The following is a 27,719-nucleotide window of genomic DNA, read 5'->3' as shown; positions in this document are numbered from 1 at the left end:
TAAAGGATAGGAAGGAAAGCACAAAAAATATTCATTATCATGACTTGGTGATGAATTGATTTATTAGGCAAACAGTACCTAACTATCAAATAAACTGGATGTATTTAGTGTTACAAAAAAATAAGCTATTTATTAGCTAAAACAAAAGAAAGTCAAAAAGGCTACTGAATTATCATCTTCTAAACTGCAACTAGCATAAACCATTCAGTACCTCTGAAAGTTAAATTAGTTTGATACCATTTATTACATGAACAAAAAAAGTGAAGTTATTCTAAATTTTATCACTACTACCTTTATTTTCACACTTGACTTCAAGAACTGACAGAAACCAGCAAAATAAATTAAAAAGTGAGAGAAAAACACGTATTTTATTTGTTTCGAGGCAAAAGGAGCTCATCTCATTCAGATCAAAGAAATGGAGAGCAAATGATTTAATCAAGTTTTTAAGAATTTACAGAAAACACAAAAACCACCCTCGTGTTTATCACACCGATAACAACTGAATTTCCTATGAACTCTCTATTTCTTTAGACTTGGCACGTTTTTTTATTGCCCACTATTACACTTCACATCTTTGCTTGTCAAAATGTTGCATTACCTATGTAAACATCTGTTTTATGTGTAAACTTCAACAAGTAAATGGGAAAACCTACTAATTTATCCACTCCCAAAAAAATCAAGTATGAAGTAAATACCAAATTAACAACATCATATTCTATGTAATACTGTTTCAACAAGAACTATAGCCTGTTGAATTCATAATAAAAAGGATGCAGAAACCAAAAGCAGATGTGCAGTGTCATGCATTAGTGTAATAACATTATAAGGCAATAATAAAAAAAGATAAATTTTATTTTTAACTATACTCACCAAGACAAAAAATCAAGGCTGTTCTCTTTGTTTTGGTAGTGTAGGATTTCTTCTTAGCTGAAGCTGAAAGTGTTAACTTTTGAGCATATCAAACACATATTCACTTGTGTTTGATAATAGATACTTTGGTCAAAATATATGTAGATTTCAATTTTATATGTTTTTAGTTCAAATTCCTTATGTTGAAATAAAGAAAAACTCTGTTCCCAAAGAATCCAATGGGGTAAATGGGAAGAAATACTTAAATTAAATACCCCTAAAATAAGCAATTCACGAACAGCAATATCTCTGCAGGAAATAGACGTTCATCAGCCTAAAATCAAAAGACTGAGTTAATACTATTCTTATACGCTTTTTGTTGTTGCTTTGCTCACTTCAGGGTCAAATTGAGTGAACAAAAGTAATCACGGCAGTCTGAACAGCCAGACATCACCAAAGATTTCCTTTATTGTTCAATGGGCATGCTGCACTGCAGAGCATAATCAGCCCCAACCATTTAAACAAGAAACTGAAATCACACCCCCAAGTTCCTCCAAATGATCTCAAAGTAATTATAGTATCACAGTAATCAAAATGACTGTTCTTTTTCCTCTGCTTCTAACTTAATCTACTATCTGTAATTTTTACAAACTGCAGTTCACATTAAAACACCTGCTGATAACAATGCTTTTCTTTGAAAACAACACTGCTTTACATCTAGTCAGGCAGCTTGTGCATATCAGAGCATTCTGTCAAGAGAGACATGGAAAAGGGTAAAGAAAATAAGCTGAAATATGGCTGCAGTTTGTCTGTGGCTTCAATGCACTGCAGAATTTCAGGCAGCACTAGAGACAGCGAGTTTCTTCAGATGATCCATAAATACTTGTAAACTGACATCATCAGTAAGAATGGGTGCTCCAGACTCCTATGAAATAAGGGAAAAAAGAACTGATTGTACACATTGTGGAAAAAACAACATTTTAAGACACATATGTTCCACTGAATAAACATTTTATAAATTTATCAAGACCTTAGAAGTGTAGCATTGCTGAAATTCTCTGACAAAAAAACCCAGCAGACTGTACATTTACATAAATTTTCATACATTTACATGAATTGAAGCATAAACCACAACTACATTTTGTTCCATATTAACACATACAGCAGTGACTTGCTATACAGCAAGACCTTTACATCAGCCATACAAAACTCAAAGAGTTTTTGACAGCTGCCAAATATTAGCTTACAAACTTTCAAGTGTAAATGAAATTTCCAAGGCACAGTTCCTGTATCACTCCTACCTCAGTAGAGCAAAAAGGAGAGAAAGAGTAATATGCAAATGATGTAACCAACAAATCAGTAGCTGTCAGTGAAGCTCAGACACATCAAAATGGTGGAAGGAGGAAAGAAATCCCCTAAGGGTCTGATTTGACACCAGTGAAGGTCAGCTGGCTTTCCCAAAGAGAGGTGGGCCTATTCTCACTCGTGGCTCTGCACCACCTCAGAGAAAAATCAAAAGCATCTGAAAGTCATGAGCAATCAGATCACAAAAGAATTGAAAAAAAATTTTGGGTGAATTCTTGCAATTTCATAAATCCAAGAAATTCAAAAGGGTCATATTTTTATTACATTTTTAAACAAATTTACAGACAAAATAAACCAGCAGCTGCCAACTCTGCAAATATCACACAGCATAACTTCCTTAAGTCTTTTGAGACCAGTCTACCACTATTTCCATTTACAGATATAGGAAGAATTCCTGTACATCTCAACAATTCAACCTTTTCAAATGTGATAAGTATCCATATTTCCAAATAAAACCAGAGCTGTCGTAACTCTTGTAAAATCTTCCAAAACACAGACATAAAAGTCTAGATGAGGATGGTCAGAACTGGTGTTGTTTTCTGAGAACTGGCCAGAAACAGTCCTCAGTGAATGATCAAGAGACAAATCCAAGTGCAGCAAGACTTCTTAGACCACTACAATATACAGCTACTCTCAGGGAAGGAACGCTGCATTAGCCATCATCTGATGGCAGCAAGATGAAAGGATGCTCTACTTCCAAGCCTGTCAAATGCTAAGTCTGAGCTCTCTTATTTAAGAACCATAGAATCATTTAGGTAGAAAAGACCTCAAACGCCACTGAGTCCAACTATCAACCCAGCACTGCCAAACCCAGAGCTAAAGCACGTCCCTAAGTGCCACATCTACACATCTCGTAAATACCTCCAGGGACAGTGACTCTACCACTTCCATGGACAGCCCATTCCAATGTTTGACAACCCCTCTTACACAGAAAATTTTCCTAATATCCAATCTAAATGTCCTCTGGCATCTTGAGGCAGTTTTTTCTTTTCCTTCTCAACTGTGAGAAGAGACCAACTCCTACCTGGCTTCTTTCAGGTAGCTATGGAGAGTGATAAGGTCTGCCCTGAACCTCCTCTTCTCCAGACTAAGCACCCCCAGCTGCTCCTCAAAGAACTTATGCTCCAGAGCCCTCACCAGCTCCATTTCCCTCTCCTGGACACACTCCAGCACCTCAGTGTCCTCCTTACAGCGAGGGGCCCAAAACCGTACACAGAACTCTGATGTGTGGCTTCACCAGTGCTGCGTACAGGAGGACAATCCCTTCCCTGGTCCTGCTGGAAACAATATTCTTGATCAAAGCCAGAGTGCCACTGGCCTTCTCGGCCACCTGGACACAACACTGGCTCCTGTTCAACAGCTGTCAACCAGCAGTCCCAAGTCCTTTTTGAAAATTTCAATCACATCTTCAAACACCAACCACATAATAGAGATGCACAAGAAGTTTATCATTATTTTCGGAAAATGCTTTCTTATACTATTAAGGTACCTGCCTGCTAAAGCTTAAAGTTTAAAGAAAATCTTTACTTAGTATATTAAAAAACAAACTAGGCAATTCATCCCCTCCTGAAACAATGTTTTCAGTGGTGTGTGGGTGCCCTCTTCAGGTCAGTGTGGGCTTTCGTATTTTATTTAGTGCATAACTGAAAGGTTACATCACCAACTCTCATTCCCTGTATTTTGAAGGTATTTATAGGGATGAGATCTAAAGCTCTGTGATACAGGTGGACAAGAAGATAACAACACAAGGCTATAACATGCTGACTTGAAGAGGAGGCCACCATGTGAACGTCAAGCAGCCTTACTAATGGCTCAGCCAGGTAGAAGAGATACTGAAGTGTTATAGTTCTGTTCTGCCCTTGAGCAATACATACACATTTTCATCCACGAGACAGCTCAGCCTGACCAAAGGTGCCTAAGTCCTCATTGTCACCCATTTATACATGAAAAAACACACCCACCAACATGCAAATGATAAAGTGGCTGCCCTTCTTGCATCTTTCAGAGCAGCAACAGGGAACCAATCCTATTTGGCTACAGCAGGTATCAAATTGGCATTTTAAATCCACCGTGGTGTGGACAAGAATATGATTCTACCTTTCAGACAGGCTGATGGGTTTGTGCCTCCCGCCCTCTGGAGCAGGAACACTCTTTGGTCAGATCCGTATCTCTGCTACTTAGCAGAATGAAACTAAATTTAATTACTGGTGAAGTTAAGCTTAATGAATTGTAAGTTGTAAACTTAGCCTAATCAATCATTGTCTAGCCTTAGAATATCTAGTACTAAGGCAGTAAGTGCACTTATCAGTGACTATTCAAATCTTTTTATCTGTTGCCTCAATAAAATATCTGCTTCTGTCTCTGCAAAACTGTTTCAGTTAAAGTCCTTGGAGGGGCTCTGTCAGGCAAACATCAAACCCATAGTCTTAAGACAACACTGTCTAAGAAAGTAGGCTAGACATGAAAGCAGCCTTAGAGAAGCTTAAAATAGTAAAACCAGATCCTTTCTGTCCAAAGAAATAAAGGCAATTCTCCTTAACTTTTGTGATTTTGGTCACATCAGACCAAAACTGCATTTCCTCTTCAGTTACAAAAACTTTGCATAATTACTTATATGTACACAATATGCCACTTGCCTTCTGAAATAGGGGGGGGAAAAAAAATCATGTGTACAAGACTCCTCAGCAGATTCATACTCACCTGTCCCCACGCATACATATTGTTGTGAGTCTGAGAGGGATTTACTTTTGAAAGCAGGAAACGAGCCTTTAAAAAAATAAAACAAAGACAATAAATTGATCTTCTCAAACGTATTTTTCCTCCACTCAGAAAAAAGTTACATATGTATGAAATATGTAATTTCTGTTATCTGGAGATACAGACACTGCAAACAGCACCTCTGGTAAATAACGCCACTCACTGATTCCACAGCTAAAATGAAAAACTGCTAACAACTTCCTGATGCAGCTGAAAGTAAGCTGAAAGTCTCTTTCAAGCACTAGCAAAGCAAATGTGAATATCAACAAGACATTAATTAGTAAGTTTTAAAAAGATAACACAAATAGTAATTCTGGTATTAGTTCAGAGACCCAGACAAGCACTGTCTTTTCTGCCCTATGCACCTTAGACAAAAAATCTGAGAGTCCAAGTCAGTATGATTAAAATAATAATAAATAGTAGGAATCATAAACTAAGGTGAAAGCTACTTTTAAATATCTTGCTCTGTAAAAGCTTTAAGATTCAAAACATTGATTGTAATTTATATATATTTTAGCAGAGAAATGCATGTTTACTACCAAAAATATCTCACAACATTACTAACACATCATTTCCAAGATTATATAATATACACTTCACCATACCTGGCTTCCTCCATGCTCTGTATCAATGTATCTGGGCATTGGAAATCTGGAATGGAGAATTTCTTGGGCGTCATCTACTGGAGCTTGTAGCAAGTGGTGGAAGTTTTCATACTCTGGCATATCTTGGTACCCTGACTTACGCCACTGGGCTATGGTCTGGGGACAGGGGAAAAAGAGAAGTGTAGAACTGATTCACCAAACCTTCTTAGAGGATACAGAGGTCTTTTCAGAGGAGAATGTGCCATTGTTGGACTCTTTTCTATCACTCATCCCTTTCTGCCCTATAGCATGCAAGTTAATTTTTAAAAGCAAAAATGTTCAAGTAACATGCTACTAGATGGTGTTTTTTTTCTAAACTCGTAACCATTTGTGGTCCATTTGTATTTCCTGTTTTTTTGTCATCTTTTGCATGCCAAATATTTTGTTTGGAGGAGGTCAAAGATACAATTTACATTTCTCTAATACGCATGTCTATGTATAGAAGAAATAAGTATATAAGAAGTAAGTACTTACACTGCTATCTTTCAGAGTCTGTAGCACAACCTCCCCACCCTCTAGGAGTGAAGCTGGCTGCTCAAGGTCAGCTCACTGATACAGGCAGTTGCCAGGAAAGACCTGGAGGGATCCTCAGCTGGGGCCCCTCCCTCCTCTGCTTGGCTGCTGCTTTTAAACTGAGGGTCTCATTCCTGGCTCCTGTGTGAACTACATGCCTGCACCAGGCCATGCACCTACTGGACCCCACTCAGGGACTTGACTTCATGGCCAGAACTTGGACCTGGCTCATCCCCATCAGCTTGTCTGGTGATCTGGACTGAAGGCTGAGTCTGGCTACGGCCCACAACAGCTCTGCTTGCCTTGCTCAGGTACAGTGGGGACAGGTCAGTGACAAGAACCTGTCTGCCTTGCAGTGATACTCAGCTCCCTGCTCCCTGCTCCCCTTCCCTCAGGGAGCAGCCCACCACTGCTGCTTACTGATAGCACCTTACAAAAATGAGGTAACATTCTGCTACTTAAGAAGTGTTGAAGTTCAGCAAATATTTTTATCAGTGCAGCTACAAGGACATGATCCAGAACAGTATTTTTCAAATTCTCATCCATGAACCATTTACAGTTGCAAAGCAGTAAAAAGCACCAGCTCAATTCCTCCAGGGAGGCAGAGCAGTAGCAAGTCACAAGCACTTTAATTTTATTACTAAGAAATGTCTATCTACCAAACTGTCAGGAGTAGTTCCATTCCTCCAGGACAGTACAGACGAAGGGTAACTATAAAACTTGGTGTTCTGACTACCCATCCCTGAAGAACCAATTGAAAGGCCTAAAACAAATTAGTGAAAAGGGGTGGGGGGGGGAGAGGCAGGATATAACATTCTCTAGGAAAAATATGGATCTAAAAAAATTCTCTGCACATTGAAGCTAATTCATCTCAAACTCATCATAAGAAACAGGACCAAAACATCAAGTCATGTCAGGTATCTGCATACAGACACCTTAACCGAGTGAACGACAAACACAAACTAGGACTGCTGTCAGCCATGTAGATGAGAGGGTCAAGCACTGAGGTGCATGAGAACTGGAGCCTGACTTCCAGTGATTTCTATAACATAGCACTCCTACAGAAAAAAAGAGTATTCATGACAACTCTTACCTCTCCATGATAAATAAGGATTTGGAAAAAGGTGTCCATAAGGAGAATGCGATCTGGTAAAATGCTGCTGCTATCCAGAAGAACAGGCTGGAGATTTAAAAATAGATTAAAAAATTATTAACTGATGAAGAATTGAGACGGCAGTCTGATTTCTCAATCAGACAGCATTGCTAGATTTTTTCATTAGTAACTGAATCTTAAGAACTTTTTCAGTCACTTACTAGAGCTCTGTATTTGCTCCTTTTCATGTTACATGACTGCAACCCACGCAATTTCATTCTGAAGTTATCCTGCCTGACTCTATATCTAAAATTTCATGAAAGTAATAAAAAACATATTCAAGAGCTGAAACCCCTTTCATTATTATGCACTTTACTAGTCTTTCATGTACCTCTGTATTTACCCATACAATGCCATTAATTTGAACTGTATTACAATGCATAAGGATTCAGCAGTAATTCAAGTGTAAGATTCGGGGTTTGTGGGTTGTTTAGGGGTTTTTTTTAGTCTTACATATGCACAGTAATAATTTGCTGCAAGGACATCTCCCAATACTGTATACAGTAAATACTCATGCTTTATGAAATCTAATGTAATATTTAAGGTTTTAAGTCACCTTTTTAAAGGTAGCGACACTGTATCAGTACTGTATGTTTTAACTGATTCAGTATTACTAGAGATAACAACAATATTAACTATTCCAAGAATCAAGAAAAAAATATTACTCATTCTACACTGAGACATTAGTTCCTGTTTAATCATATTTATCCCTCAATCACCAGTGGAACTACTTGGTTTTCATACATGGGAGAGTGATACTACATTTGCAAGCTGCTCTTCACAAACCACCTTATTACTTCCATTTAAATTCCACTTCCAGAAGTATTTTTTTTAATATCCTCATGGATAGTCATAAAAAAAAAAATCCTACAAAAAGTTAGAAATCCAGCCTGCCAAGATCCTTGACTACTATGTTCATTTTCAACGTCTCACTCTCTTTTATGTAGCAGACTACTTTTGTTATCTGCTGACACAAAGAAATGTCTGACACTTTCTTTCAGAAGCCTCCTGGAAGACCAGCTTTTTATTTTAGTTTTATACAGAATGTGCCATGAGAAGGTCAGCTGGAAGGTTCTGCACTAAATCTACACATAATGGGAACCGCTTTAAAATTAGTAGCTTTGAATAAAGGCAGTAAAATAGAGCCAGATTTGTACATTAAAAAAAAAACCTTCAACTTTTCTTTCAGGCAACAGTGAAAGTAATTTTTAAATAAAACCATTTTTGTTCATGTTTACATTCTGGCTCCAAGAAATAAAAAAAAATATCTCATGAACTAACAAGAAAATACACCATCTTTAAGTTTAAAACATAACCTCTTTACAAACTGACTTTTGTTCTCAAGACTGCTGCATCAGAATTCTGAGATATGCCTTGCTCATAGCTTTTTTAAATTAAATGAATGTTCTTTCTCATACAATAGATTTTAAACCAATAAATTTTATAACTTAACAGTGAAGACAGCAATCACCTCTTTCTCAACAAAGCACCTTTTAACCCACTATGGAGTTATTTTACTGATACCTCTGGAGGTCCATTGAAGGAGTAGGCATAAAGAATTGGCTGAACCATGATAAGCGACTGGGTTAGATCTTGACGCATAAAATGATGACGATAGTAGGAGCTCTCATCCGGGCTGTTGTTAAAAACTTGCAAGAAAGGAGATCTTCTCAAGTGAAACATGAACTGCAAAACAAGAACTACTGTTTTGAACTTTGACAGATAAAAAGGATAGTTGTATAAGGAGAAAAATATTTTCCACAAACTACGCGAGACCAATGCCACAACAAAACTGAATTCTAACTCCTTTAATATTTTGAATTTGTATATGCACCTTTGCCAGTTTTACACACTCCCATGACGGTAAGAGAGGTATCAGAATGGGTAAACCTACAAAACAGCTTTGAAATCCTTCCTTTACTGTAAGTTCTACTGTTCCTATGAGGGAGGTTGCTGTTCTACAATTAAGTAAGTTATAGTACGTGAACAGAAAGAGGAACATAACCACAGCAAAATCAAACTTTGCTAGTAAAAGCATATGCTTTCACTGGTGAAACTAATTCTCCACATGCTGATTCCGTCTCTACACAACTTAACACCTACAGACAGATTGGTAAGTAACTGAAACAGACATATCATGTAGGTGTATGAGGAGTGCAAAAGTGAAGTATCTGGAGCTATCAGAAGCGAGAAATTTATCAGAATGGATTATTAGCAAAGAAACTATTGAAAGTTTAATACTTTGAATTAAGTTAAGGTCAAGTTCACAGAGAAGTGTTGCTTTTCTCCTCAGTATCATAACTCATACGGGAGAGAAACGATAAAGCAAAACCATTTATTTTCTTCTGTTTTCTGCACTTCTTCATTAGAACAACCCTTTAAAAAGTGTCATTATATGAATTACAAATTCAGGTGAGAAAAGGATTTCATTGTAGGAAAAACAAAAAATATACATAGTTAGACATTTAACTGTAGGGGCTGAGGAGAAAAGGGGATACAGCAGCACAGGCAACAGAAGAGATTTTTCTAATGTCACACACCAGACAGAAGTTGGGGGCAGGGAGGGTCTGTTCATCCTGACATGCCTTATTGTACTCAGTGCAACAAGGACTCTCTCTTCACTGGCATTCTCTTCCATCCCTATAGACACCCTTCCTATAGACAAACTCACCTGTGGATAAAGTGAAAATGTTTCTGAAAATCTGAAAGAGCTTGGATCATCCTTGTGATATTCTCCAAATTTCTGACACTGGAATAAACGAGAAAGAAAATCTATATTAAGAAATATACTTCCATGGTCATGCCATTACTGTCAGTTTGGTTTTAACAGGCACATGACTTGTGATGCTTGCAACTTTGTAAACAAACAGAAACCTAGCAAAAACACTGAAATGAGTTCTCTTTTTAACAAGCAGTGATTTTCTTGCATATGAGACTTTAAGAACTTTGCGTGTTGTTTACCCCTCTAAAATCACTAAGCAGATTTAGATGACTAAACAGCCCAGAAGAAATTGTTTAAAATTAAATTATTAATAACTAATTACTTACAAATAAAAATTAAAATACATTGAAATAAAACCAAACAGAAAACTGAACTTCAGAAAATAATAATTTAAAAATCCATAGTTTTCTAGATAGTTTGCCTCCTTTTTTTGCTAAAAATATTTACACTACAATATCATTACAGACAGCAGAAAGTAGAGAAAACTTTGATTTCTGCTTATCACGTGCTCAAATTTCTCTTAATTCCTGGCAATTATCATGCACTGAGGAAACATTAATAAATCAACTGCCAATACACCTGCTCTTTTTAATATTTAAAATAGAAAATCTTAGGTAATTCTGTATAAGCTTATGTAGAAATTAAGCATTCAGTTAATTTTTTCCTTTGATTTTAAAAGAAACCATCACTGAACAGTAGTCACTTATGTGTCTGCAAACAAGAAACCCATCTGACTCTTTCAACAGAGCTCATTTTACCAGTCGTATGAGTTGTCTGTCCAGCCACCTCAGCACATCAGGGCCCTCCTCTGTCTCTGCCCTGTACACTGCCAACCTAGCCATGAGAATTGCAGCAGCTTCCTGGTCAAAAGATGCAGCAATGTTTTGAATCTGGGTCTGTGCATCTGCCCAGCTGCAAAATAAAAATACAAGGATTTGCATCACAGGGAAAGGAAAAAGATCCAACCTCAAAATATCCCTTCAAAATTAAGGCAAAGAAAGCTTAACAGCAGTTTAACAAACTCATGGTGAAGCTTCAAAAAATCTACTGGCTAGATTAAATGAGCAGCCTCCCAGTTAACCATTCTTTAATTAGAAATGTTCCTTATTTGTACAGATGCCATGCAACCAGTGAAATAAAATATAACATCACTAATAGAACAGCTATCTTTTTTTTTTTTTTTAATTAATGATGAAAAATTCTTACAGAAAACAACATCCACAAATCTAATCACACATTCCCACATAAGAAATTTTCTTGTGCACTTTGCCAGTTCTTTTTGATTTACAGAGTAAACTATTAATCAGACCTTTCATCAGTCACCAGAATTCTACTAATGCAGCTAATTAAGTTAACAACAGAGTCTTTTCAACAGTTAGGGCAATGCTTTTTCCAATAAACTGATTTTTCCATCTAATTAAGCAAGCAATGATCTCCTTCAGCTTAGAACAAATAAATGTCACTCAACACTGAAAAATGTTTTCAAAATATTAAATATAATTTCCTAAAATTGTGAAGTATATTGAAAGAAGGAAGCTGCAGGTAAAGGTTATACATGGAATACCAGGTATTTATATCCCTCTGAACTGCCGTTCACATTCTCAAATTAAGTTATGAAGTGATTTTTGCCATTCCCTAACTCCAAACATATCCTCAGTTTAGGCCACAGAATTTCACTCAGAGCTTCCCCTTTGACTAAAATCACTTGGCTTTCTTCAGAGCACTCCTATAATGACATTATACAGCCACTCAGAGAAAATTTCTCAGAAAAAACAGCCCACAGAACAAGAGAGGAAACTCTCTCAAACAAGAGACTGCTTACAAAATCTACAAAGTAAAAGGCATATATATATATACACACACACCCTGACTTTTCAAAAACTATTCACGACAAGTAAAACATACTTTCTGGCAACTGTGGTCACTCTGATACGTCTCTGTCCACTGGAATGCTGGTACTGAGTCACAAACTGGATTGCACCACGTCCTCCTTGAGGAATAGGAGCATTGTGCTAAGTACAAGAAAGAAGGAAAAAAGGAAAAAGAAAATAACTGATAAAAAATAACTAATGACTTGAAAATCATAACATTCTTTGCAATAGGCAGCCCAAGTTATATATTAATGCATTATCTGGTGCTTTTGTTATGTGCCTTTACTAAACACAGAAAATCAACTTGGAGATTGTTAAGGGATGTTAGAAACACTTCTGGCTTCACCAGATACCCTTAAAGCAACCAATGCTCTCTCCTTACACATGCCCTTGCAGGGACAACATTTTCCAAGGGACCTTACAATTCCTGGTTTCACCACATTTTGTTTGAACACCGTATGATGTAGTAGTTGAAATCAACTATTACACACAATAATTAGGCCAGTTTTAGAGCTACTAATAAAATGCTATGTAAGAAGTAAAATCAAAACCTGGCTAAGGTAAGTTCAAGTTTTCAAACCTTTGCATAGATAAACTATGAAATACAGCATACTAAATATATAGAAACTACAGTCAGCTCAATTCCTGAGCTGCTTCTTGGAATAAGAAATGGTATGAGAATGAGTACCACACTTACTCCTCATATTTTCATCCTCTTTTTTAGTAATCCCTCAGGGAAACAGGAAACTAGACTATCTGCCCTTCATGCATTGCAATAAAACAAATCTCTGCACATATACTAAGCAATAAATGAAAATCTAACACCATGTAGTAATTACCTTGTAACTAAACCATCAGAGAAACAAAGAAGCACTTTTAAATATACAAATTACAGCACTTTCATGTCATGCAATTAAAACACATTCAATAAGTAATACACTGAAAAAAAAATTGGATTGACAGATTATGAACTCTAATCAAAATTTGTAGAGTTCTTTGATTCTCATTATCACATACAAGATTAGCCCATCATTAAGCAGTTAAGAGTCCACCTCTAAACTTTAACACAAAATGACAAGATCATTTTTACACCTGCCACTGCACTTGGGGGAATCACACATAAATACAAGCCTCAAGGGTCATATAAACTAAGATTACTGTGTTTAGTAGACAAGTAGACAAATATTTATTACCTGGTTCACCACCTCAAAGTACAGTGCAAGTGTTGTAGTAGGATTAAGACCACAAATCTTCCACTGACAAGTGCCTCCTGTTCCAATCTCCTGCAGAAAGATTTTGTAATACTTTTATAAACCAGAACTATTTCCTGGTTTGTGAAATACAGCATCTAGCCACTATAGGTAACTGTTTGCAACTACTCTTACAAGCTCTCTCACTGCTCACCCTGTCACCTCACAAAAATACCCCGGCAAAGCAACGGCACTACTGGATGTAGGAATAATAAAAAAAGAGGTTGTTGTTTTAAATAATTAATACATTAGAAAGATCAGGAGCTGGCATTAGAAAAAGATTGAAAAAGCAAGTCAGAAACAGGAAAAAGTACCAGACTTGGCTTAAGCAGAGGCAAGAAGCATATATAAGTGGAATGATTCTTCTAAGGTGCATCAGTAAAACTTTAAGTAATAGCTTACACACTATATTTTATTTAGTTACACAGTCTCTAGTCATTTACAAGGTAACTGTACACAGATGGCAATGTATTTCAACTGACATTTTCTTTTTGGCATTAAAGCAACACGAATATCCAGCAAAACAAATTTAAGTAATCCACCATCCATAACAGACACAAGTGAAACCAAATAGAACATTTAAAGAAAACTATGCTGGCAGTATTGGCACTGTGCCTGTATTCACTTGAAAACATTATGTCCAGTTACCATTGAAATGAGCTGCATATACTCTCATTTCATTCATATTCAAATTTTAATTCAGATAATTTCAACAAAAAGGGGTTTGGAATATAAATTAATCATGATATAACTGCAAGCAACCAACAACCTCACAACTAAATTTCCTATTACCTCTATGAAATAGATATGTAGCTTAAATAAGGAGATGTACCTTTAATTTATTTTTGAGGTTTTTAACTTTTATTGTAATATATGCAATCCCTTCAGGCAATGGAATGAGAAAAATCTGTACCAGATCACTAAGAAAAAAAGATGCTGTTTATATTGAAATTTTGTATTCACAAAGATTCAGTCATAAATACAAGGAAAATTTAAGGAATAAAAGCGCTTGATTAAAGCAGGCCATTTGTGAGCATTTTCATAGTGGGAAGTGCTCTGTTATGCAGATTGTTAGTAATGAAAGTGAGACTTCTCAAATATTAAAGATATTTTGGTCACTAGCAGGAATTGGGGTTTTTTTTATTTGCAAAAAAGGTTAATAATATTATCTGGTAAGAAAATAAGTGATGATTTAAGTCTAATATCATTTAAAGGTATTACTTTAGGAGCCTACAATAGCTAGATCTTTCAACCAATTAATTAAACATGCATTTGGTGAAAGAGCTACAGAAATGGGAAGACAGAGTTCATATAAAAGGGATGTTTCCAAAGCCTAGTGTCCTCCTGTTCTGTCAATTCTTTCTAAAAAATGTATTTTCATGGTTCACTTTGGATAAAAGGACACAGCTCTGATTTTAACAATAAAGCATGCTAACTCACTTTCTACTTGGTTCCTGCTACATCATCATATAACTTTTGCATAATAATTTTAAAGCAATCAAATCTAAACAATCTAAACGAATAACAAGGGATCTGCAAGATCGAATACAATTGAATCTGACCTAGTAATCAATGTAAGCTTCACTGTATTTAAAAATGTATTTAATTTAAAATCGGTAAAAAGTGAACACTTTGTTCTATTTATGGAAGTTTCAGCCTCTCCTCAAATCCAGAAATCTTAAATCCTATTTTCTGTAGTAGGCTATTACCTTCATTTTCAGCAAAGTTTACTTACGTTTTCTGAGACACAAGGTCCTTTAGAGTTGAGAGAGACACAGGGTCCAATCGCTCCAGAAATCTTTACTTCTCTTGAAGTCTTCATGTTTCAAATAAAAAATATACATTAACATGCCACGTTAAAGAATTCAGTCTCATTTTATCATTAGATAATTAAAACCTCAAGGAATATTATGTTACTGATACCTTTAGGAAAGGTTATAATAATGCATGATACATTTGGAGACATTCTTCACATGCTCAGTTCCTACACTTAATTAGGTTTGTTTACTATACCACGTAGTACATATTAACGGCATGAACATAAATTAAAACATGAAGAAAAGCTGCTTGATTTATAAACACAGGAGCCTATAAAGTATACGAGGTAATGTTTCCTTTCTAATGAAAGGATTAAAATATTCAAAAGTAAGATTAAATCTGAAGACTAGTAAGATAAGCCTATATACACCTGTTAAGGAATTTATACTCTATGTCCTAAACATATTTAGCTAAAAGCAAGATCCAGTTATTTATATTCTTCCAATATCACTTTCCTCTTTGAAGTGATCTGTACATTCCTCTAGAACTGGGGGTCCCTTTTTACATTTTCCAGGATCTTTCAACAAAATTCACATGAATATGAATATGAAAAAAAGAGGGTTCAACTATTTGTCCCAGTAATAAAAATTTAAACAGAATTTTACCAAAAATGAAAACAGTCTCATATTCTTCTACAATATGGGATTGTAATATTTTTCAAGAAACATCAAGGAAGGCAGTGCCTGAACCTACAGAATATTCAGCTCTAAGCTTCTCACAATGGTGGAGGCAAAAAACAACATTGTTAAGATGCCAGAACGGATTCTGGTAAGGATGGAAAATGAAAGAAAATTTGTCCTGGATTACACAGAAATGGACCTACCTAAAACCAAGAAATTATTGATATCAAAAACTAAGGTCACAGCATTTTGAGTTTCTAATGGAAACATTTATTATGCTTTAGTCTCTCTTTAAGCTCCCACTGAATGCAAGATGAGCAGGAACTACCATTATACCTAACTCACAAATACAGGATCCCAGAAGTGCAGAAAGACAGCTAGGACTATGTACAGGCCAAACTTAATACATCTCTTTAGCATGTTCCTAAAGATTCCTTAAAATGGAAAAGATTCCACAGTTGGTAGCCATCCTATTCCATTGTTTCACTAACAGACTGCATTTTTGCATGCTTACCTTTATTTCTAATGTGCCACCAAATCCCATTTTAAATTGTCCTTGCATATCTTTAGTGAATACTCTCTGAAAAGTTTGTTTGAATAATGATGTATTGAAAGAGTCTCCCATTACCATGTAGCCGCTAGACAACAATGAAACAAACAAGCAAAACCCGTGAGTTAAAATAGATCCATTATATAGCTCATTTTTTATTAAAGACTAAAACTGAAGACAATTCACTGTGAGACATATTTTTACCTTCTTAAAACAGACTAATGTTAGATTAGCATTTTGCTACAATATTAAGGATTAAAGTTTCACGTGAGGTTCTTGCCCTGTGCATCTTAAGGTCATTATATTATGTAACTAAATCTTTCACTGGGAAAATACTACACTGGACTCTCAACACTAAGGATGTCTCAAGATCCTGTCACACAAAGTTAGTTTACTTCTAATATTTATTATTCCAAACTACAGTATTTTGTGTAGTTCATTCATTATTTCAGGGTTAAATATATGCTCAAGAAGCATGATTTATTTTTATCCTTAGCAACGTTCTGTGGATGTAACTGCAACAGTTTCCCCTTGTCATGAAATATCATACCCCAACTTTAGAAAATAGTAATGGGGGATATTATTTTCAGTCATCAAAAAATGTTAAATGAAACCTTTTCGTAAAATATGTCAATAGGTCAAACATTACACCCAAAAGAAGTTTCCAGGTGGATACTCAAAAATAGAAGAAAATAGACATGGATAGAATCAGAAATTCATCCCTGTATGCAGGATGTAAGCAAAACCAAAATAGAAGAGCTATTGAGAAATAAACAAACTATACACTAAGGCTACAGAAATAGGGTGAGTCACAGGAGCACACAGAAAGAGCAAAACAGTATAAACAAATAAACAGCTTGAGTTTGATGCAGAAAAGGAATAGGTGTCAAATATACAGGTAAAATCAAATTTAAACATCAATATCCTGAACTGTGAAAGCTCCCAAGCTTAGGCTATACACACAGCCCTGAAGAGAAGCAGTGATTAGCATTGCCAAGCTGGCCTAAAACTCGGGAGCTGTACCTGATAGTCATCTAAACCACTAGCTGAACCTATAAACAATATATAAAAGAATGGCATAAACAACACAGAAAGAATAACAGAGGGTTTCATACCACCAGGGTCTCTTGTTTCTGAAGAAAAGTAAGGACAGGTCCTTATCTTTACTGAAACCTGTCACTTACACAGATACACATGGAAAAACAGAAACAGCATATCTGATAAATTGTCTGTTGAAATGATATACATGTTATTCAAGCCTCAAAAAGGTCACATTAAAACAAAGCGGCAAACACATTTCTGAATGAATCCAATATTGTGGTGACAAATCTGCCAGAGGCCAAGCTATTCCAAAATTCCAGTACAAATGTAACCATCACAGTTTATCAGTGTGTTTGTGCTTTTCTTTTAAACAGCGCAACATTCTTTGCAAGTGCTCCCTGTTAAACACTTTTAAACTGCACCTTCATATACTACCAAAAAAACAAACAGACACATACCCAGTGTAGTTGGGACAACACTTCATCTCCAGCAGACCAGTCTGATCCAATGCACATGCATATATGTCAATAACATGACCATTTGTTGCAGCTCGATTAGCCAGGGCTTCAAAATGCTAAATCCAAGATGAAAATACAAGTTCATAGCAATTTACAACGTGAGCTCTCCTTGTCTTCACATTAAATCCTAAACTCACAAAATTGTTCTAAAGCAGCATTATCAGATTCTAGTCACATAAAACTATATTTTTCCTAAAGTTAGGAAGAGTGGAATTTTCAAAACTTGGAGGTTTTTTTCTGATCAGCTGAGAGCCTGACTCCCACTAAAGAGAAGAGTGGTTGCAATTTAAACTAGAAAATTAGTTTGATCTTCTTCCTTGTAACTTTGCACTTAGTACTAGATTCAGCACAGAACTGAATTTACTATTCTAATCTCAAGTGTCTACAATGAGAGGTGCCTGCAACTGAGCTAATTGTTTAAGCTCCCATTATAATCAGCCAAGGTGAATTCAACAGGTTTTGGATGCAGTTCACCAACCCAAATGTACATATTAAATTAGATATGACTAAACTCTAGAGCCTAATCCTTCCCCTACCGAGACAGTTTTGAGCACCTGTCTTAGAAGCACCAGCCTTGTAACACTAGATACGCCACTATGTCACATAAATTTTTTCTGAATTAAACCACAGAAACACTCTGAAGAACTTCAGTGTGAGCTAGACAAATCCTCACTCAATATACTAAAATTTCTGAAGAAATTCTTGAGACATACCACTATTCAGAGCTAGGTAAACAAAAACACAAAATTCCCACCTCCTTACACATTTGCTATTACTAACAGCATTTTACAGTGCCCAGCAATTAAAATGTTTACTTACTGGGAATATGTATGAAATTCCATGATCATCTCTTACCTTAGTACCCTTTTTAACATATTTTGCATTGTCTTTTTCGATGTCATGCCATGATCTTATAGGTAACTTCAATTCATCCCCTACAACCATGCCAGGTCCCTGCGTAGCTGGCCCTCCGATGAACATCATGATGCGTGCACCGGTATTAGGGAAAGTGCACTGCAGGAAATAAAAGACAATTAAAAACCATTGGGCTTTGCTACAAGCCGAAAAAAAGAAATAGATATGTGGGTATTCATCACACTGATGGGATTGTAACAATAACTGCATTTTTTCACTTGCAGAAGTTAAATCTGCCAGTAATTAAAAGTCTGAATTTTGCCTTATTGAATGATATACATCAGAATCACCCTACAAATCTAATACACATCAATTAGTAAGGTTTTTACATATTGATTGTGGCAGCTTTTCTGCAAGAAAATTATCTGTGTTTAGCACAGCTGTAGTTAAAGCTTTTACCTCAAGGAGACCGACAGCTATAGATAGGGCCACCCCAGAAGAACGTAAGGGCCGTTTTCCTTGTGGAACAGGCCAAGGATCACGCTGCAGTTCACCCAAAAGATCAGTAAGATTCATATCAATCTTCTGCACTGGTTGCAAAAATCTGGAAACAAATACATGGAAGTAGTTTAGATTTAAATTATTAAATAAAAATTTTATCAATTGCTCACTAGCAATATATTAGGTATATATTTGAGATGTCTAATTCTAGCTTCTGGTCTGAATTCCGACCAGTGTCTCTGCTTCATCAAATTAAAGCAGTTTGGAATTACTACACACACACACAGAGCTTAAGAAGTTCAGCAAAGAGCTTGCAAAACTGAAACTTGCAGACTTAAGACACACCACCACTATCCAAAAAGAACTCTACCTAGTCAAAAGAATAAAGCAGGTGATGACCTTATGAATTTCAAATATAAACACATTTCCCTACTTCAATGACAATCAAAAATCAGGAAAAAAATTAACATGGTAAGATCTCTATCGTGCTGCTGCAAGCAGTCTACATATACAGCTAATTTTTGGAGGGCAGAGACAGTAAAACTGTCTTTCAAACATTTTATAAATTTCTTCTGTGTCACAGTGAAATACAGAGGAAAATCAAACACCAGCCTGCAATTTCCAAATGAGAGACCAAAGGGGAGAGAAGAGGAAAAGAGGGAGAAAAAGGGAAGGCACAACTGGGTATCTACATAAAGGCCACTAAAGCATCTATTAACACTTTCCAGAACACTAATCAGCAGAAGCATCATTATTACTATTATTATTATTAATGTAACTAAAACATGCCTCTCAGAGCAATTCCAAAAATTATCCAGATAATATTACTATTATCCATTGAGCCAATTCTTCCCAGTACAAACTGTAGGAAAGAGCAGTCTACTAGTGAATTTTTGCTTGACCAAGAAGTTTAGCTGTCAGTTTATTGTTTTAATGTTTAATAAAACTTAGGTTTTCCAGTACATCAATGCAGTCAAGGTATATGTTTAAAGCAGATTACCTGTTTGAAGGTGGTGGCTGCTGCACTTGAGGACCCCGACCAACTTGTGCAACAGCTACTTTTGTAAGCCCCAGCATTTCCTGTAGTCAAATAAATATGAGTTTATTGCAAAATTTGTCTACAGACTGTTTCACCATTAGCACCTTAATGATTTCTTTTTGTTTGCTTCTGTTCATTACCTGAAGCTGTTTTGCAGAGAGGTCCTTTGTTCCTCTGAAGACATAACTTTTGGAAATTCCTTCACAGCCAAGCTCATGAACTTGCACCATTCGGCCAAAGGTTATGAGACCCACTAATGCCGTTGGTGGCAGGAGACTAAGGGACATTTGCATGGATTCCTTCAGAGCTTGCAAGTCTTCATCTTCCATGCATGTATCCACAACATAAAGAAATATCAACGGCATCTGAGGACCACGCTTTGAGAAACAAAATTAGAATCATATGAAAAACAAGTCTTGTAATAGCTAAAGGATCAAAAATGAACAATTAAGATACATCTTGTAAAAGTTTTAATTTTAATCATACCAGTAATGTCAATGTTCCATCTAACTTATATCCCTCTCAATTATTAATCAGGATCCACAACAAAACCCCTACCAAAGTGAACTCCGTACAAAAAGGGAATGTTTACTAGAGAAGAAAAGAAAAAATCCTTTCAGAATATCAGGTAATTTTGAAATATGAGCCAATTATACACATCTTTTAATATACAATGAGCTTTTATTGCTCCAAGTGAACATAAGTCATAAAGCTATTCACAATTTTAAAATATTCTAGCCTAATAACAATCCACAGCATTTCACCTCCTAATTTTACTCTAGAGATCATCAGTACTTTTTATTCTATCTAAACTAGTTTTGCTGTACTATGAGCAAACATTCCATTTATTTTGCATTACAAGAGTTGGCAAAAAGTACAGATTCTGTTAAGTATTCACTCTTCCTTTCATTAAAGTTTGTAAGTCTTCAGTGAGGATTCAGCTTATGATTTGTCTCAATGAGGTCTTGAAAATGTTAATCCTCAAAAATTAATTTGAAGGTTAAAAATTTGCAATTGCAAATGTTTGCAATCCAGAGGTTTAGGTCCATTTTTTAATTCTACTCAAGTAACCTCTATGCTGAAAAAGGATGAATATTAAAATTCAAACACCTGAATTGAATACGTATTGGCTGCTGTCTCTAAACCAGACAACACTAGAACTAACTACTCATCATTCAAATACAAACTTAAATTCAAATTATTAATGAGAGGCGAATGAACAGTGAAATCTGAACTGAAATTATTTCAGCAAGCAACAGAAGTAAGCAGCCTCCTGACACAAACACAAATTAAACTCACTGTAAAGAAACAGACCTAACAGAAGTATCACCTTTAGAGAACTCTCTCCTTTTTTCAAACCAGTCTTATTGGCCATCCTAATGCTCTTATAAAATACTTTCCTTTTCCAACTGACGGCATGAATGTTCAATCTACTAATAAGGACATAAATACAGTCACTAAAATAGAGTAAAGAAGTAAAATCGAAATTTATTCTTATTGTATATTGCAAGGCAATAGATGCTCAATATTCTATATAATGATTTTACCTGTACTACATATTCAATGCTGGAGAATTGAGGCAAAAGTTCAGCTGGCTGATTCATTTCAGATATGCCAGCATAAGTAGGAGGAAACTGCAAATAAAAACATACGAATTAAATATAAATAAAAAAAATTACAATTTCTACAAAGGAAAAAACCCCAGACTTTTTCAACAGATATTCACTATTGCTGTTATGAAAAAAATCTCAATGCAATGTCTGAACATAAAATTGCACACTCCTGCTTTTGTGTCAATTTCGGTTTGCAACTATAATTTGAAAAATCAAGGCTTTCATTCCACCTTGTAAAAAGTATTTTCCATATGCTGAATGTTTCATTTTCTTACCTGGTTTCTCTGGTAACAAAAGTTGCAAGCCCAGAGTTTTGCTCGATAATCCACTTGGCTATAAAAAAACAACAGGAAAAGTTTATATACCATGAACAATTCATTTTCCTCCACTGTTCCTACAGTATTTGTCTTTAAAAATGCATTGACTTTGAAAAAGCTTCTTTCTAACACACTTTCTCCTAGATACCCACATTTCAAACCAAAAATAAGTGGAGCCTTATACAGATGCATCAGGCAAATTATTGTGTTTACAGAGAAAAAATGGTGTTTAGGAAAAAGATGCAAATAAGAAATTTAAAATTACAAACTCAGCACCTGTATTAGAGCCTTTCTCCATAGTTATAGCAAATCTTTTTAACTCTCCCTAGCTTTGAAGTTTCAGCTTTTTCTGCCTCTATCTATTAGCTATCAGAGCGTGGGACTGGCCTGAATATACATTATGCCCTAAAAACCAGGTTCCAATGTGACAGTTATCTCTGGAACAAAAACAACATTGCTTTCAAAATGAGTCTACCTCCTTTTGTCTACATATTTATTAGTATTCAGACAGTTTAAAAAAAAAAAAAGGCAAATTCTAGCTTCATGCCACAGAGATGTCCTAAAGTCCTAATCATATCTTAAGGGAAAGTCACATTAATAGTTCTCAATGTACACTTCCTGCTATTATATCTTCTCCTGTCCACAAGAGCAAAAATCTTTTTAAAATATTATTAAATTTTAAGGTAAGTCCCAGCATGCTGTAAACAAAACACAGATCTATTGCTATCTAATTATCTTTACCAGTTATAGGGGCTGCAAATTACCTAGCCCAAAGCACCACATGGGCTTCTAAAGTCTCCTCAGATGGAGTCTCTAACCACCCCTTCAGGGGAAAAAAAATCCAGTCATTACTTGCACATGCAACACAGGAAAAAAGTACACACTTCACTGTAATGTCAGCATCTGTCTGACCCTTCACAACTTTTGTCTTGTCACTGTTTTTATTCCAGACCTCAATAAAAAATAATGCTTCTGAGAAAGTTAACTTCAACTCAGTCTGACTTCCCATATAACCAGCCACTGTGGCTGCTTAATACCAAAACACAATTTTATGCCTGCTTTGAAGCTGTCTTTTCTCCCAAGCCAGGATAAGTCACTCATAACATTATATTTGTTCTACAGGTTCTCTGACATCATGTCTAATCTCTATCAATCAGGACTCTTTCCATGCCATCAAACTCCAAATCAGAAATCATTCTGCTTCTTTTCCATACTTCTCTGACAGGAATGACATATGAAACACCTCCTCTGCTTCCAACCCAAACTTACCCATGACTAGTCCACAATCATTTGAGCTTGTGCCAATGACACTCTTAAGCTTAAACTGCTTTCCACCCTCTTTCATGCCTACTTCTGATGCTACCTATCTATCTATCTATCTATCATCTTTTGTTCTGGTAAACTAAAACAGATAACCTGCTTTGGTCCACAAATGAACTAATATCAGTAATAAACATAATTTATTTCACTTAGAAATTAAACTATATCAGGTCTAAGAGTTTAAAAGATACAGTATTGTAACTTTTTACCCAAGTCTAGATGCAAAATGCAAGAGTATGCTAACTCCCAAGATGTACAGTTGCAGAAAAATAACATACCTAATCAATACTAAGTACATTGAAACGACTCATTAAATGAAAGCTATGTTTTCAGTAAATGCTACATACAAAAATTGATGGGCAGAACCTTCTAGGACCTCTAAGGCTGCACTGTATAACGATGTGAGGAGTACTTGAACTTGAACCAGATCTTTCGCGCAGTTCGGCTAGCACTGTTCTCAAGATCCTAAGGCAAAGCACTGGAACAATAACACACATTAAGTTTACCATAAGGGATTCAGAACAGCTCGGCACGTGGTCCTACTGCACAACACTGGCTCATACTGAATAGGAGGCAAGTCTGGCCGTTCCTTCAGCGGTGTGAAGAGGGCGGCCACTGGGACTACCATTCTTGTAGCTTCAAGACGACTCGAAGGCCAAACATTCCAGCTGAATCTAACTCCATCTCTGTCCTCATTCTGCTGGATGAATTCCAGGAAGGTTGTCATGGTCAACTTCTCTCTTTAACACTAAAATAAAAAGATAACTGTCAGCAGAACGTCGACATGCAAAGACTTTTAACTACTAAATGCTGAATGCACATAAGGACAGCCACACTGAAATACTGTAACTGAGTCACAGTCCATAAAACACCAAGTAGAGCTTCTTAAATCCTAAAAGCAATGCGCAGAAATCTAAGGGGAGACAAAACACTGCTGTAAAAAAAATTTTTAAGAGTTTCTAACCATATTTTTGGTATCTCATTATGCAGCCTACGTGCAAACATAAAGGAATAACAACATGACATTCCATATTTCTACAGCAATGCTAGGAAATAACTTTGTAAGAAATATAAGTGCCATACTCCAATATATTATGTACCAAGAAGCACTTTTCAACAGTTCTTTGAATTCAAATTTACCATTCTGGCCATTGACTTAAGGCTTTCAAACTGTTCTGCTATGATTACTCAGAAGCTGGAGGACCAGGGAGCACAGACAAATCAGAAAAGCTCAACAGGTACCTGGTGAACATCTGGTAAAGTCAGCAAGGAGCATTCCCTCCCTCCAATCCCAAACTCCTCAGCTGTATACACACTGTTCCTGACTATCTGCTGCACGCTACACAGTACCTTTTATAGTACATATAGCACAGGTTTTTCCAGGAACTAGGATATCTAAACTCATATTGCCTAATAATTAAGGATTTATTGTAAAAGCCTACATGAACTTCCTAAGAGGAAGGAGAAATACTCCTAGGTCTCAATTTATACTGTATGAAGTTAACGAACTTCATACAATTAGAAAGGATGGAGCCCTTCTGAACTGGAATTTAAATCAAAAACTCCCATAAGCACACTGACATTCTTAGTTCTGTCCTTACATACATTACAGGAGACTCACAGAAACTCTCAGTTTATCAAAACCTACTTCTATCTATCAAAATTATAATGGCATTACACCTTTAGTTTCTATGACAGCTAAAAACTTTTCAAGCTACTTTAAATTATATCCTAAATTAATGTTTTTATTCTAATGGTAACTTTTAAGAAAACAGGTTAACAAAAAACATAAAGCAAAGGGAAGAGCCACATTCCACAGTCAATATCCTTAGGAAATAATCAACTACCAACATTTTAATGGGCATGTCTTACTGATATTAGGAGCAAATCTCCTCCTATCTAAACACATCATGGCAATTACAACCCAGGGAGCGTGAGGGACTTTGTGCATAAGAGCATTTCCACCATTGCTTTTACTCAAACTTCTGCAAAGCCATTGGGCAGGGGACAAAACTGAGCAAAAGAGAGAATATCTGGAAGTTGTAATTACTACAGAGAAATCAGAGAGAGAAATTAACTCACCTAAGAGAGGAAATAACACCCTGGCATTTGAAGAAGGTATAGAATTTAAGAAATTTCTCTCCTAATAAATCACAATCCATCCATGTTTTGTAAAAAAGTTTAAGGAACATTATCTCTGAAAAATGGGGTATTAATGTAAGAATCTGCACAACGCAACTATCTGCACTATAACTGCAAACTGAATAATCTCTCCACTTAAAAATTAATTCCTGAGAAGACAGAAAGTTGCAACTTAAGGCTAATTCAGCCATTCACTGGCAGAAGCTATAGACTCATCAAATGCAGCTCCAAACACTGCAACGTGTCACACTTTCTGTCCTGGACTTCAAAGCATTTTCTCCACATGTTTGAAATGGCCATACATGGATATCACTTTTACCACTCAGTTATTGCTCCTTAAAGGGCAATGTACAAACATCAGTGTGCAGTGACTAATCACGTGCACACAGATATATAAATTATTTGTTGGAATTACTGAGTTAAATACTGTTATTTTCTATTAAGTAGGGATTTCCTATTCAGAAGGCCAAAGTGGCTAACAATCAAGTTCTCCTCCACCTTTTCTTCTATCCTTTTCAAGAGCCAATAATGCTTAAATACATCATCATTCATCAAATGTGGAACTCCTGGTCTTACAAGTTACATTCAGTACCATTGTAACAGCTATGCAGACACATTTTCTGAGACAGGTATGGAGATGTTTTGCATTATACAAGAATAGCAAACCCTCGCAGCATACAGGCTACACACCAAATTTTGGACACCTGAATGCCACAAAATACACACTCCCCACCTCAGAAAACCTCAAAGAAGGGATTTTCAGAACAGCTGAACAGCAACAGTTCCCACTTTGCTGCAGATTAGGATATCCAGAAAAAACAGAAATCCTTTCTGGCCGGCTCCCTCCCTCCCACTGCTAAGGCTGAATGTACCTCGAAATCCTGCACCATGACAGTATCACCTGTGGTCACAAAAGAAGCCACACATCTATTGCATTGAGAGTCACTGCTTCACTATCAGCACCTTTAAACGTTTACACATCACAGATAAATATATCCAAAATAATATTCCCTAATCCTATATGCACACATAAACAAACAAAATCCAAACATTTTTCTCTACAGCATTGTAAGAGTTCCACCACAGATAGATCGAAGCCCCTCATAGCACCATGTGTTTAACTACTACTAAATGAGTACAGCTCACTGCACACTCTTCTTACAACACATCTATTCTCTCAGTTTATTAGGCACTAAAACCTGGTAAGAGAGATTAATAATAAACCCTTAATTATTCTTTATGCCCGAATCACATATCAGATACAAATCAATTTCAGTTCCACGGAGAAACAAGCAGAATGGTTTAATTATCTAAAGCAAATTGCTGACATTTTCACCACTCAACTCAGTCATCCTCCAAATGTGCTCTCCCAGACCTCTCACTAAAAACCTAAATTAAAACAAAACAAAACAAAAAACCCCCAAACAAACAACAACAAAAAAACCCACCACCATAATCAAACGCATCAGGACCTGCATTTCTTGTAGCTTTACCTACACTGCAAGGCACCCCCGTCAGTGGCACAGCGGCGCAGGTACAGCAAAGTTCCGGGACAGGAGCACCACAGGCGCTGCCGGAGAGAGCCGCCCTTTACCCCCGGTTGTGGAAAGGCCGTGCCCCGCCGGCCCTACCCGAGCGCCGGCAGCCACGGCCGAGCTGGGGGCTGCTGGGGGCCGCTCTCCCGGCCCCGGCTCGGCGGGAGCTCCCCGCCGCAAGGCAAGGGCACTCGTCCAGCCCAGGCCCTAGAGACCGCGGGCAGTGCTGACCAGCGGCCGGCGGTAACCCCGGACCCCCAGGCCGCCGGGGACCCCCAGAGCAGTTTCGGGCACCCGGAGATCCCCCACTGCCACGGAGACGACGCGGGGAGCTCCCACCACTCTCGCTCCAGGCCCGGCAGCCGCGCGGGGCCCCGCGGCCCGGGGTGCCCCCCGTGCCTCCTGCCTCTCCTCCCCGCGGCACCCCAGCTCCGCCGGCTCGGGCTCCCCGCGCCCTGCGCTGCCCCCTCAGCGCTGCCCTGCCCGCTCACCCGCGTCCCGGCCGCCGCCGCCGCTCCCGCTGTGCTCGCTCTCCCCGCCCGCCCGCTCGCTCGCTCGCAGCCGCCCCGGCGCTGCCGACGTACCAACATGGCTGATAGGAGAGTCCGCGCCACGTCAAGGGGCAGAGAGCGGAGGCGGGCTGAGCTCCGCCGCTCCCCCGCCCCCGGGGGCAGCCCGCGGGCCTCCCCGGCCTCAGCCAGCCCAGGGCTTTGACTGCCGCCTCGC

General features: G+C 37.2%; 1 protein-coding gene across 2 annotated transcripts; it reads right to left on the bottom strand.

The window, feature by feature from the left end:
- Window positions 1-337: 337 nt before the first annotated feature.
- On the bottom strand, window positions 338-27,719 carry SEC23A (SEC23 homolog A, COPII coat complex component). Of its 2 annotated transcripts, none has more exons than XM_040067687.2 (20): window positions 27,578-27,719; window positions 23,823-24,064; window positions 21,955-22,012; window positions 21,614-21,700; window positions 20,207-20,443; window positions 20,028-20,107; window positions 18,986-19,130; window positions 18,527-18,685; window positions 17,612-17,727; window positions 16,077-16,200; window positions 14,860-14,940; window positions 13,068-13,157; window positions 11,909-12,015; window positions 10,762-10,915; window positions 9,953-10,030; window positions 8,806-8,967; window positions 7,222-7,308; window positions 5,577-5,732; window positions 4,915-4,980; window positions 338-1,774 (listed from the first exon to the last, which is right to left on the bottom strand). In XM_040067687.2, exons 2-20 carry the CDS (start codon window positions 24,041-24,043, stop codon window positions 1,685-1,687), a joined length of 2,298 nt encoding a protein of 765 aa, XP_039923621.1. In that variant the 5' UTR covers window positions 24,044-24,064; window positions 27,578-27,719; the 3' UTR covers window positions 338-1,684. The 2 variants fall into 2 exon arrangements, with proteins under 2 accessions (XP_039923621.1, XP_039923620.1); XM_040067686.1 differs by having other exon boundaries at window positions 27,485-27,583.

This window comes from Hirundo rustica, chromosome 6, assembly GCF_015227805.2.
Source record: "Hirundo rustica isolate bHirRus1 chromosome 6, bHirRus1.pri.v3, whole genome shotgun sequence".
Taxonomy (NCBI): Eukaryota; Metazoa; Chordata; class Aves; order Passeriformes; family Hirundinidae; genus Hirundo; species Hirundo rustica.
The sequence above is the reverse complement of the archived record's forward strand: the minus strand, read 5'-3'. Positions and strand labels throughout refer to the sequence as shown.

What these genes read in the sequence shown, in the direction of transcription:
- SEC23A (XM_040067687.2), bottom strand. Translation starts at nt 24,043, where the DNA reads ATGACAACCTTCCTGGAATTCATCCAGCAGAATGAGGACAGAGATGGA. An exon ending in TTTGTTACCAGAGAAACCAG is followed by an intron (nt 21,701 to 21,954) that starts GTAAGAAAATGA and finishes TTTTATTTGCAG; the next exon opens with TTTCCTCCTACTTATGCTGG. An exon ending in GACCTTGTGTCTCAGAAAAC is followed by an intron (nt 13,158 to 14,859) that starts GTAAGTAAACTT and finishes ATCTTTCTGCAG; the next exon opens with GAGATTGGAACAGGAGGCAC.